We start from the raw sequence: 12,381 nt of genomic DNA, 5'->3' as shown, positions 1-12,381 counted from the left end.
TTTTTTTTTTTTGAGACGGAGTCTTGCTCTGTTGCCCAGGCTGGAGTACAGTGGCCGGATCTCAGCTCACTGCAAGCTCCGCCTCCCGGATTCAGGCCATTCTCCTGCCTCAGCCTCCCGAGTAGCTGGGACTACAGGCGCCCGCCGCCTCACCCGGCTAGTTTTTTGTATTTTTTAGTAGAGACGGGGTTTCACCATTTTAGCCAGGATGGTCTCGATCTCCTGACCTCGTGATCCGCCCGTCTCGGCCTCCCAAAGTGCTGGGATTACAGGCTTGAGCCACCGCGCCCGGCCTGGACTGGCTTCTTTTACTTAGCAATATGCATTTAAGATTTACTCATATCTTTTCATGACAGCTTATTTCTTTTTATAACTGAATAATATTCTGGTTTATCCATTCACCTATTGAACAATACCTTGGTTGCTTTTGATTATGAATAAAGCTGCTGATTGCAAATAAAGCTGCTATAAATATTCATGTAGTTATGTGGACATAAGTTTTCAAATCAGTTGGGTAAATACTTAAGAGCTTGACCTTTGGACGATGTGGTAAAGCTGTGTTTAGTTTTGTAAAAAACTGCCCAGCTTTTTTACAAAGGGGCTGTACCATTTTGCATTCTTAGCAATGTATGAGTGTTCGTCTTGGTTTGTATCTTGTCAGCATATGGTATTACCAATTTTTAGGTTTCAGCTATTCTAATAGGTATGTAGGGGCATCTTACTACACTAAATTTTATTTTAATTTGCAGTTCTCTAATGAAAAATAATGTAGAGCATCTTTTCATATGCTTATCTGCCATCTGTGTATCTTCTTTGGTGAGGTTCAGATCTTTTGCTCATTTTTAGTTGTATTATTTGTTTTCTTTGTTTTTTGTTTGTTTGTTTTGAGAAGGAGTTTCGCTTTTGTTGCCCAGGCTGGAGTGCAGTGGTGCAATCTCAGCTCACTGCAACCTCTGCCTCCTGGGTTCAAGCAATTCTCCTGCCTCAGCCTCCCAAGTAGCTGGGATTACAGACATGTGCCACCACGCCTGGATAATTTTGTATTTTTAGTAGAGACAGGGTTTCACCATGTTGGTCAGGCTGGTCTTGAACTCCTGACCTCAGCTGATCCACCTGCCTTGGGCTCCCAAAGTGTTGTTTTCTTATTGTTGAATTTTGGGAGTTCTTTGTATATTTTGGAGACAAGTGCTTTATCAAATATGTGATTTGCAAATATCTTTTAGTATGTAACTTGTCTTTTCATTCTCTTAGCAACGTCTTACAAAGCTGAGGTTTTCAAAAAATTTTGATAAACTCCAACTTATCAACATTTTCTTTCATAGGCTACTATTGGAGTTGTAGTCCAACAATTCATTAATAAAGCCAAGGTCATGTAGATTTTCTATGTTTTCTGCTAAAAGTTTTATAGTTTTGCACTTTACACTTAGATCTAAGATTATTTTAACGCTTAAAAGGACACGGAAGTTCAGCAACGGATGAATGAACAAAAGGTGATATACATCTGTACAATGGAATTTTAATTGGCAATAAGAAGGAATGAAGTACAATATGGATAAACCTTGAAAACATCATGTTAAGTCAAAGTAGTCATACATAAAAGACTACATCTTCTATTATTAAATAGGCAAATCTATAATAAAGACAGAAAATAAACTATTCGTTGTTAGGGACTGTGGAAAGAGAGGCTGGGAAATAAATACTAGTGGCCACATTTGGGGGTGACGAAAATGTTCTAAAATTAGGACACTGGTGATGGCTGCACAACTCTAAGATTATAGTAAAAACCAGTGACTGTAAATCCAAAGATTTTACACTTTAAAAGGATGAATGAACTCTGTGGTATGAATGATGATTTATATTTCAGCAAAGCTATTATTAAACATAAAAATGTAGAAGGAAGACTGGCAAAATGAGGCTAGGTGATGGATACACAGGGATTTATTATATGATTTTTTCTACCTTTATGTATATTTGAAATTATCCATTAAACAATGTGGAAGGGAAATGTTATTCTAAATGAGAAGTGGTACAGCATAAATATTTGATAAATAAAATCACTAATAAGCATCAAATTCTTATAACTGATGTTACAGTTCTTACAATTCTTGTTTTATTCAAAAATAAAAACTTGAAGCAACATATGTAAGTAGATATTTGAGGAAAGGTCTACTCACTACCACAGACTTAACAGCTTGAAAATTATAAAATTTGAATTATAGCTTTAATTCTTATGAAATGTGTATTGAAGCAAACTTTATTCTAGGGGAATCTCAGCTCCTCTGATGTCTAAATCAGTGAGATTAGGGGCAGATGTCCCTGAGGGAGCCAGCTCTGGAGCAGGAGTGGGACAGGATGAGGAGCAGGAAAAACACACGTGTACTAGAAAAGAAGCTCCACCAAGGCACGGATCTTTCTACGACTTGTTCATTAATGTATCCCAACCACTCAGAACAGTGTCTGGCACACAGAAAATACTCTTTGTTGAATGAGAAAGTTAATATGTTGGGATAAAGTAAATTATCCTACACACCACAAAATCTAGGAAAAATGTTCACAGTTCCAAAGATTCTTCACTGAAGACAGTGAAGTAGTTTTAGATCTTTGAGTGGGTGAGATACCAAGAACTAACTGTGTAGGGACAAGTCTAAGCAGTATCTCCAAACCAATCCAACATGAGCTAAATTTTTAAGTCTTTTTGGACCAGCTGTTCTAAATCATGACATAACTTCAAGAATTCAAACTTGAAGCAACATATGTAAGTGGATATTTGAGGAAAGGACTACTCACTGCCACAGACTTAACAGCTTTGATAAGCTTTTTACTTTCCAAATTCTTCAGGATTTTGTTGATTTCTGTTAATGGCAAATTACTTTTATAGCGGATATCTCTGCTCCATATTCCTATGAGAAAGTAAAGTAAAATAAATTGAGCTATGTTTTCATGGATTTTTAATTTTATTCCTCTAACTCGTATCTCATTCCAAAGCTAGCGGTATAAAGCTAATGGTAAAAATGAAATGACTTAGAGGTAAGAACCTTGGCTAAAGTAGCAAAAGTATGCCAAACAATAAGTCTAATGCTTTATAAGATTTATTATAATGACTTATAATTTCTAACCAGAAATTTCTTGGAATCCAGTGTGGCACACTTTTAAAAATTTTATGGAAAGGGCCGGGCATGGTGGCTCATGCCTGTAATCCCAGCAATTAGGGAGGCCGAGGCAAGTGGATCACTTGAGCTCAGGAGTTTGAGACCAGCCTGGCCAACATGGTGAAACTCTGTCCCTACTAAAAATACAAAAATAATTAGTTGGGGCTGGTGGCGTGCACCTTGTACTCCTAGCTACTTGGGAGGCTGAGGCACGAGAATCGTTTGAACCCGGGAGGTGGAGATTGCAGTGAGCCGAGGTCACGCCATTGCACTCCAGTCTGGGCAACAGAGTGAGACTCTGTCTCAAAAAACCAAACAAAAAAAATTATGAAAAGGACATTTTTATAATGGAAGGAAAAATCATGGCTGCAACAGAATTAACTTATATCATCTGTACCCTTAATTCTGTTTTCTGATATTTTCATTTTAGATTGTAAATGTGAAATACAAACTTAAATTTGGGTCAAGGTCAACTGCCATCCTCAAGTGGGACAAAAACACTCTTTAGATGAGTGTCCGCACGCATGTAATCCATTATTTATACAACATTGTATTTGTGAGATGGAAAAATGAAGCCTAGGGTTCTTATGCCTGCTAAAAGCCCTGTGTGAGAAGCAATGATTTCTTTTTCAAAGAAGGAAATAAGTGTTATATATGAAAAGGGAATGTATATAAACATTTTGCTTTATTTTCTTCCCAATGTAGTGGCATAATGAGACAGGAAGATTTAAAAAATATGCAGAATGGCCTTCTCATAGGACTATTTTTAAAAATGCTAATTTTAATAAATATAAGAATTAGTTATATAATTTCAGATTACATCTCAATTTTTCAAGCTACTATCAATGACTCAAATAGATCCTAAATTATTGTAATTGAGGATTGCAATCTAGATACAGTTCTTCAAGGGGGGTAGAAGAGGAACTATAGCACAGAAGGACATCCATTAAGACACTGCTACACGACACTGGCTTTCCTTTTGCTCCTTGCAAAAACGAGAGGTGTCAGCATCCACAATTTATAGATAAGATGAAGAAACTGAAGATTACAAAGTTTAAGTAACTTGTCCATGGTCATATAGCTAGAAGGTACAGATTTTTTTAAAAAAAACTTAAATTAGATTTATTTTGAATAGATAATACATTCATGTGACTCAGAATTCAGAAGTCTTTTTCCATCCCTGGCCACAGCCCTCTAGTTCTTGTCTCTTTCAAGGCAGCAACGGCCTTACTCTTGGGTGTCCTTCAAGCACATGCATGTTATATTTGTATGTTCTATTCCCTTCCTCAGCATACTCTGTTCACCGAGCTCTACCCTGGGAAGCTGAGATCTGGGTCCCTATATTTGGCTCCAAAGACAGTGTTTTTTTCTGCTTCATCCTTCACATGCTTACCTTTATTTCCTGCATCCTCTATGATTTGATATACTAGTTTTTCTTGGTTATCTGACCCCTTCATTTTACTGCAGGGGAATAAAGTAAAATTAATAAGGTAAAGACTATAGGATAATCTAATAATCTACATCACTACTTAAAATTAACAGACAAGGTCACCACAGTGACATATTTACCAAAAGAAAGGCTTACCTTAAAAAGAATGAGACAGAGCTGTGTGTACCAACATGAAAAGATGTCCAAGATATAGTAAGTGAAAAAAACAAGTTGCAAAACAGAATGGATAGCATGATTCCATTTTTGTTAAAAAAAAAAAAACAAAGAAAGATTATATATAAATATATAATCATCTATGTGTATTTATATATAGCCAGAAGAAAGGATATATACTAAATTATTAAGAGCAGCTACCTCTGGGAAATGGAATATATCATAGGAGGTGGGGATGATACACAGGACAGGTTTATGTAATTTTGTATTAGCTTTATTCCCAACACATACATTATTTTTGCAATAATAAAAATTTTCTTAAAATTAAAAAAACTAGTACTTACCCAGCATTCTGAGAGTCCTTTATTCTATATAAAAGGCCTGTATTGCTCCTTAAGAGATCCAACTGACCCTAGTTTTTAAGACAGTAGAAAACAGGAGTCAATTATTTTGGAGATATGTCAAATGACAAATGCTGATACATTATTTAACATTCTTAATTTTTCAAAACCTGCTCTTTAATCTCAAAATTTTTCAAAATATCAATATTAACAATTTCCTGTATGCTAGATCTTGGCTTGGTTATATGACCAATGCATAAAGAATTTTTAAAAAGCAGCTTGAGAATAAAAATCTATATTCAAAATCAAATAAATCCAAATTACATATATAAAATAAATACAGTAAAATATAATTTATATAAATAAAAAGTTTAAATAAAGACTAAATAGGCATATTCTGTTGCACAGTGAAAAATAAAATTTATAAAGTTAATGGCTGGGCATGGTGGCTCACACCTGTAATCCCAGCACTTTGGGAGGCCGAGGCAGGTGGATCATTTGAGGTCAGGAGTTCGAGATCAGCCTGGCTAACATGGCGAAACCCTGTCTACTAAAAATACAAAAATTAGCCTGGTGCAGTGGCAAGTGCCTGTAATCCCAGCTACTTGGGAGGCTGAGCTGAGACCGCACCACTACACTCCAGCCTGGGTGACAGAGCAAGACTCCATCTTGAAAAAAAAAAACAAAAAAAAAACCCAAAAAGAGTTAATAGTGACATTTACTGATGTCAGCCAATGAATAAAAGGACTAGAGTAGTATCGTTTTTACATCGCAATTCAGAAGTAAAATAAAGTATGCTGTCATGCTCCTGAATTTTCTTGGGTCCGAACTTAAGAGAACCCAGATAGTTATAGCACTAGGCTCTGGCAGTACTGGAAAGCCATAGTTGAGAGAAAGGCCATTCCCTTGTTTTATTTATTTATTTGTTTAGAGACAGAGTCTCACTCTGTCACCCAGGCTGGTGTGCCATGGCATGATCTTGGCTCACTGCAACCCCTGCCTCCTGGGTTCATGCGATTCTCATGCCTCAGCCACCCAAGTAGGTAGGATTACAGGTGTATGCCACCATGCCAGGCTGATTTTTGTCTTTTAGTAGAGACAGGGTTATGCCATATTGGCCAGGCTGGTCTCGATCTCCTGGCCTCAAGTGATCTGCCTGCCTCAGCCTCCCAAAGTGCTGGGATTACTGGCATGAGCCACTGTGCCCGGCCCATTCCCTTGTTTTAAAACAGACACTCATGACTTGGAAATGGATTTACATACTGAATGAATGGTGACACACTCCCTCTGTTCCCTGACCCCATGAAGTGGCAAAGTAGGACTACAAGGCCCAATCCAGAGGCTCTATTTGGTCATTTATCCAGCTTATGAATATTTACTGAATACTTGTACTGTGCCAGGTGTTATGATAGGTGTTTGGGGGAACAACATGAATTCTAAAAGAGAAACACACAGCTGACTTCAGTACCATCTGGTTGGCATTAAGATAGAGGTAAGTAAAGCCACCCTGAACTCTCAGGTTGGGTACTCGGAGAACAGGCTGTGGTCCAACCTGGGAGTAGGGGGGAGTTCAGTGACTTCCTGGAGACAATGGCAGAGCTGAGTCTTAAATAATAAAGAGTTAGTCATCTGTAAAGAGTAAGAAGAACCGTCTAAGCAGGGGGAACAACATGAGTCCCGAGGCATGAAACAGCATGATGTGGCAGGAAACCAAAAACAGTCTGCTCCTCCTGAAACCTAACTTTTGAGGTACAGTGGTGGAGATGAGGCTGGTGAGCAATGCAGGGACTCAGTGTGGTAAACCCAGGAGTTTGAACTTCAATCTCCAGTATAAACAAATTGTAGGTGGTAGAGTGCCTTGGTCAGACCTGCATTTAAGACGGATCGGGGGCAAGGGGCAGTGGCTCACGACTGTTATCCCAAATCAGGCTGGCTTCTCTGAGACCGATGGAGTCATGGAAGCCAGTTAAGATGCTACTGCAGCTGTCGAGGTAAAAGCCCTGAGCCTGAACATAGTTCGGTACCAGGGACAGAAATGGAGGGGGTGTGAAGAGCAAATTTAAGAACTGTTTTTAAGGGCTAAAATCAGAAACACTACATGATTTATTAATTATCACTTCATTTCTTAATATCCTTTGATAGCTCTACTACTGCCTACATACAACCTATAGCCAATAGGATTTGCCGTGGGTGGGTGGTGGCAGAGGTGGTAAAAGAGAGGTGCTGAAGATGATTTTCAGTCAGAAGGAAAGAGCTGAAAGGGCAATCAGAGGAGAAAAGGAACTTTTTCCACTGCTACAACCTCCCAGAATCCCTTCCTCTATGCTTCCTAGAGCTGAAGACCTTCACCACAGTGAAAGAACTAGAAATCAGCAACATTCCTTTGTCCTTGGGCTAGAACAGGGGTCAGCAATCTGCTCCACAGCTTGTTTTTATAACTAAAGTTTTGCTGGAACATGGCTGTAGCCATTTGTTTATATATCATCATCCATGGCTGCTTCTTGCTAAAATGACAGAGTAGTTGTGAAAGAAATCATATGGCTCACAAAGCCTACAACATATACTCTCTGGCACTTTATAGAAAAAGTTTGCGAACTCCTGAGCTAGAAAATTGATGGGAAAGGTTTAAGAAAAGATTCACCTGACCCCAAATCTCCACATCCAGGGCCCTTGGAGATCCAATAAGGCTAGTGGACTTAAAAAACAAATCAGTCATTCAGATGATGCCTTGGCGTAGAACTCTTTAACCTAACTGCTACTAAAGCCAAACTGAAATGCTCTCAGGAAAAGTATGTTTTCATGATGAGGGAAAGTAAGGAGAGATTTAGAGCATCCGGCACCACTAGGGGATTTTTAGACAGTCTTGCTTGTTTGTTTGTTTCTGGACAGTTAGAGAATAGCTTCAATGATATATTTCATTGCGATGTCACTGGGGCCTAAGGCTGCACTTCCTCCCCAAGGCCCAGCATTCTTCATTCAACTGGACTCATTCTTGCTTCCTGAAACGCTCAGTGACAATGTGGAGAATGCAAGCCTGATGACTGGGCTCTGTGACAACTCATAGAAAAATCGGGGGTTGGAAGGGGGTGGTATATTTTATAGGAAATGGTCCAACACCAGTAGTAGGAAGTGAACAGAAGGTGAGAACAGACTAGACCTATGTACGGCAGTGGCAATTAATAATACAACAGTTATAACATAATACATTTATTTCATTTGTCTTATAACGCATAATTATTTCTTTTTTCAATTCAGGCAGTTTGAGGTATTTCCTGGTTTAGAGTCTTATCAGTCAAACCTAACATACTTTCTCGTTTTATGACTGCTGTATTAGGGTTCTCCAGAGAAACAGAACCAATAGGATACATCTCTCTCTTGAAAGATTCCTCAGAAGGTATTTGCTCTGTGATTATGGAGGCTGAGGAGTCCCATAATCTGCCCTCTGCTAGCTGGAGACCCAGGAAAGTTAGTGTTGGAGATCAAAGGGCTGAGAGCAGAGAGCTCAGGGTGTAGATGCCAGTCCAAGTCTGAAGGTCTGAGAACCAGGAGTGCTGAGGGCACAAGATCCATAGCCCAGATCAAGATTGAATTCAAAGAGTGAATTCAATCTTCTTCTGCCACTTTGTTCTATTTAGGCCCTGAATGGATTGGATGATGCTCAACCACATTGGACCCACATCTACTTTACTGGGTTCACCAATTCAAAATGCTAACCTCTTCCAGAAACACCCTCACAGACACTCCAATAAAATGTTTAACTAGATATCTAGGAATCCTGTATCTTAGTCAAGTTGACATGAAATTAACCATCACAACTACATAATAAAAACCGATGATAATCAGCATATCAGTAATTATGCAAAATAGTTAGATTCACCTTACCATAGACAACAACCTATTGATGGCTACTGCCCGCTGCTGGGCCTCTATATGAGGCATTTCATTCTGAATTACTTGGTCTGTGATTCCATGAGGGAACTGGTGACATAATTCTATAATCCTAGAAACAAGGGTATTAATGTTATCCTTCATGGTTACCTGTTTCAAGAGACAGTAGGGGTAAAAACACAAGTAGAATAGTTTGAAATTGTGCCTTTTTCACATTTGGAAGACAATCTGGGTTTCTGCGATGGTTTTGGATCAAAGCATTTTAGACACTGAAAAAGATGATTTCTAAATACATGATTACAGTATTATTGTTATTTAAGAAGAATATTTCTTTTCCTCACTAATAACTTTAAATTAGAGCAAAAGTCTAATGAAATCACAGAAATAATATTAAAGCTGAGACTTCAATTTTCTCAGGTGTAATAAGTATGACAAAGTTAAGCCATAAATCTGCAAGCAGGAGGCAAATGCAGACATTTCTGGTGGGAAGCCAAAATTTATGACAATTCACCAAAATGGGGCCTGTTTTGGGAATTATATCTACCAACCAAAATAGGTCAAAATCTTCACCTAGTCAACATCAACAAATGTATTATTCCTAACAGTCTGAGAAAGTTAGGTCTTTTAAAAGCACGTGATAATCTAAGAGTGGCAGTGCCTCGGTAAAAAATATAAAAGGCGGTGGTGGCTCACGCCTGTAATCCCAGCACTTTGGAAGGCCGAGGCGGGCGGATCACGAGGTCAGGAGATGGAGATCACCCTGGACAACATGGTGAAACACCGTCTCTACTAAACTACAAAAAATTAGCTGGGCGTGGTGGTGCGCGCCTGTAGTCCCAGCTACTCGGGAGGCTGAGGCAGGGGAATCGCTTGAACCCAGGAGGCGGACGTTGCAGGGAGGCGGAGCTTACAGTGAGCCGAGATCCTGCCACTGCACTCCAGCCTGGCGACAGAGCGAGACTCCGTCTCAAAAACAAACAAACAAATAAACAAATAAAAATGAAACTGGCGGAGGCTTTGGGTATCCTAAAAGTCTTGAGTTCAATACTGCACTGAAACTACCTGACTTAATGTTGCTTCGTAATCACCAACTGCGCCCTAACTCCGCCTAAACGTTTTGACATAGACGTTCCCTTCGTGACAAGAGCGATCCTGGATCAGAACAAGCATTCACAAGTGTTCTAAAGGGAAGGAAAGCCGAGGGTCTCCTCTCAAAGCACTGATCACGTCAAAGTAGGAAGGCAGCGCATCATCACAACTTCCCCTAAAGTATCAGGGCAAAGCCAGTCAGCTACACAAAGTTGCAAGCTGTCAAGCCCATTTTGAACTTCTTGAGTTCTGCTCTCCCAGGATGGGAGGTTAGAAGTGGATCCAGAACCTCGCAATCGTTTTCCGGCGTGCTCACCCCACCTGCTCCGGCCACTCCCGAGGGATCCGGGTGAAGGGGTCCGGCTGCCCAAATGCTGGCCGCCTGATGGAGTCCCAAGCCGGAGCCTCACTGGTTTACCTGTTTGGTTTACCTGTTTTCTATTTCGACCGGATCCGCGTCGGGCGGCTGCACCTTCACCTTCACCTCCGCCATGAGGGAGCAGTTCCTGACGCCTGGGGGAAAGATGCACAGAGCGGCCGGGTAGCAAGCGGGAGAACCCTGGGGACCAGTGGAGGATAGCGCTTAGCGGAGAACGAGGGGCTTTTTTCCTCGTGTCGCAGCGGTCCTTCCTTGCCTTTCGGCGGGAGGTGGCCAAGTCGCGCCTGCTCCGGTCCACTTACAGGCGCTCTCTACAGCTTCTTATCCTTGTTTTTCAGAATGTCAATGCCCATCGGACGCACAAGCTTGGTTCCTTCATTCTGAGTTGGGAAGCCAACTTTTAGCACTTTGCAACTCTGTAAAGGAATATTCTTAGATGCCTATGGGAAAGCCCTGGGAAAGGAGCTCAAGGCAGGTACCAGGCTCCCTGCGGGGCGGCAGGGGCGGGGCTAGCTGCTAAGAAGCTGCCTTGCCGCCAATCATCTGCCCAGCTCCCAGTGGGCGGGGCACGGCTCGCAGCGTCTGTGGTAACCCGGGCGGCGGCGAAGGAGGAGGCAAGAGGCGGTGAGAGGCCGGCGACTGGGTTGGGAACTGCAGAGATGGATTAGGGGTCCCGATCACGGGTCCCCCGGTTAGAGGAAGAGGAGGGCGGCTAGAGGAGGGGAAGAGCTTGCCTTACTCCAGCCGAAAGGATGCAGGTGTCCTTGGCAGCCCCTGACGGGCGGGGACAACCAAACCGGGTTCCGGATCCGGGTTACGAGGGGACGGTCCACTTTGGGAGAGTTGAGGGGTCTGGGGATCCTGTGGACTGCTGCACGTTGCCATTTGGGCCTGGCGGATCCGCCTTTTTCTTGATTCCCTTTGCGTGGGGCCCACTGGCCACCCCAGCTTCGTAAGGGCAGCTGCTAGTTGATGCTCGCGAATTACCTCCTCTCCTACATATTTTTTATTTAGAAATAATTTTTCAACTATTTTTATTTTATCTGCCTTTCACTTGAATGGAAATGCGACTATAGGCAAGTCTCAAGTCCAGCTACACTCCTGTAGGAGCTATTGCTGTGCTGTCAGTATCTGCAGTTTATATTCTTGGCCCTCGATCTGGAACTATCCAACGAGGCATTAAGTTCACCCCTTAAATTAGTTACCCCACTTTTGAAAATACAGTCTGTGGGCCGGGCGCGGTGGCTCAAGCCTGTAATCCCAGCACTTTGGGAGGCCGAGACGGGCGGATCACGAGGTCAGGAGATCGAGACCATCCTGGCGAACACGGTGAAACCCCGTCTCTACTAAAAAATACAAAAAACTAGCCGGGCGAGGTGGCGGGCGCCTGTAGTCCCAGCTACTCGGGAGGCTGAGGCAGGAGAATGGCGTAAACCCGGGAGGCGGAGCTTGCAGTGAGCTGCGATCCGGCCACTGCACTCCAGCCTGGGCGACAGAGCGAGACTCCGTCTCAAAAAAAAAAAAAAAAAAAAAAAAAAAAAAGAAAATACAGTCTGTGACAAAGCTCAAACTGCAGAGATGTTCAGATCAGCATTATTAGAACTGCAGCAGGCGGCCGGGCACGGTGGCTCACGCCTGTAATCCCAGCACTTTGGGAAGCCGAGGCGGGCGGATCACGAGGTCAGGAAATCGAGACCATCCTGGCTAGCACGGTGAAACCCCGTCTATACTAAAAATACAACAAAAAAATACAAAAAAAAAAAAAAATTAGCCGGGCGTGGTGGCGGGCGCCTGTAGTCCCAGCTACTCGGGAGGCTGAGGCAGGAGAATGGCGTGAACCCGGGAGGCGGAGCTTGCAGTGAGTCGAGATCGCGCCCCTGCACTCCAGCCTGGACGACAGAGAGAGACTCTGTCTCAAAAAAAAAAAAAAAA

General features: G+C 41.9%; 2 protein-coding genes across 2 annotated transcripts in view; one reads left to right on the top strand and one right to left on the bottom strand.

Moving 5' to 3' along the window:
- The window catches only part of POLR3F (RNA polymerase III subunit F), a 17,716-nt gene extending 7,036 nt beyond the window's left edge, over positions 1-10,680 (bottom strand). Inside the window, exons 1-5 of the mRNA XM_025399643.1 lie at positions 10,502-10,680; positions 8,976-9,093; positions 5,097-5,164; positions 4,543-4,610; positions 2,788-2,900 (exon numbers count right to left, since the gene is read on the bottom strand). Coding sequence (XP_025255428.1) covers positions 2,788-2,900; positions 4,543-4,610; positions 5,097-5,164; positions 8,976-9,093; positions 10,502-10,563 — 429 coding nt within the window. The 5' untranslated portion in view covers positions 10,564-10,680. The remainder of the gene's footprint in view (positions 1-2,787; positions 2,901-4,542; positions 4,611-5,096; positions 5,165-8,975; positions 9,094-10,501) is intronic.
- A 387-nt stretch (positions 10,681-11,067) lies between these two features.
- Positions 11,068-12,381, top strand: part of DZANK1 (double zinc ribbon and ankyrin repeat domains 1) — a 97,883-nt gene continuing 96,569 nt past the window's right edge. Inside the window, exon 1 of the mRNA XM_025399641.1 lies at positions 11,068-11,207. The gene's annotated coding sequence lies outside the window, so the exon portion shown is untranslated. The remainder of the gene's footprint in view (positions 11,208-12,381) is intronic.

Source organism: Theropithecus gelada, chromosome 10 (genome assembly GCF_003255815.1).
Source record: "Theropithecus gelada isolate Dixy chromosome 10, Tgel_1.0, whole genome shotgun sequence".
NCBI lineage: Eukaryota > Metazoa > Chordata > Mammalia > Primates > Cercopithecidae > Theropithecus > Theropithecus gelada.
The sequence above is the reverse complement of the archived record's forward strand: the minus strand, read 5'-3'. Positions and strand labels throughout refer to the sequence as shown.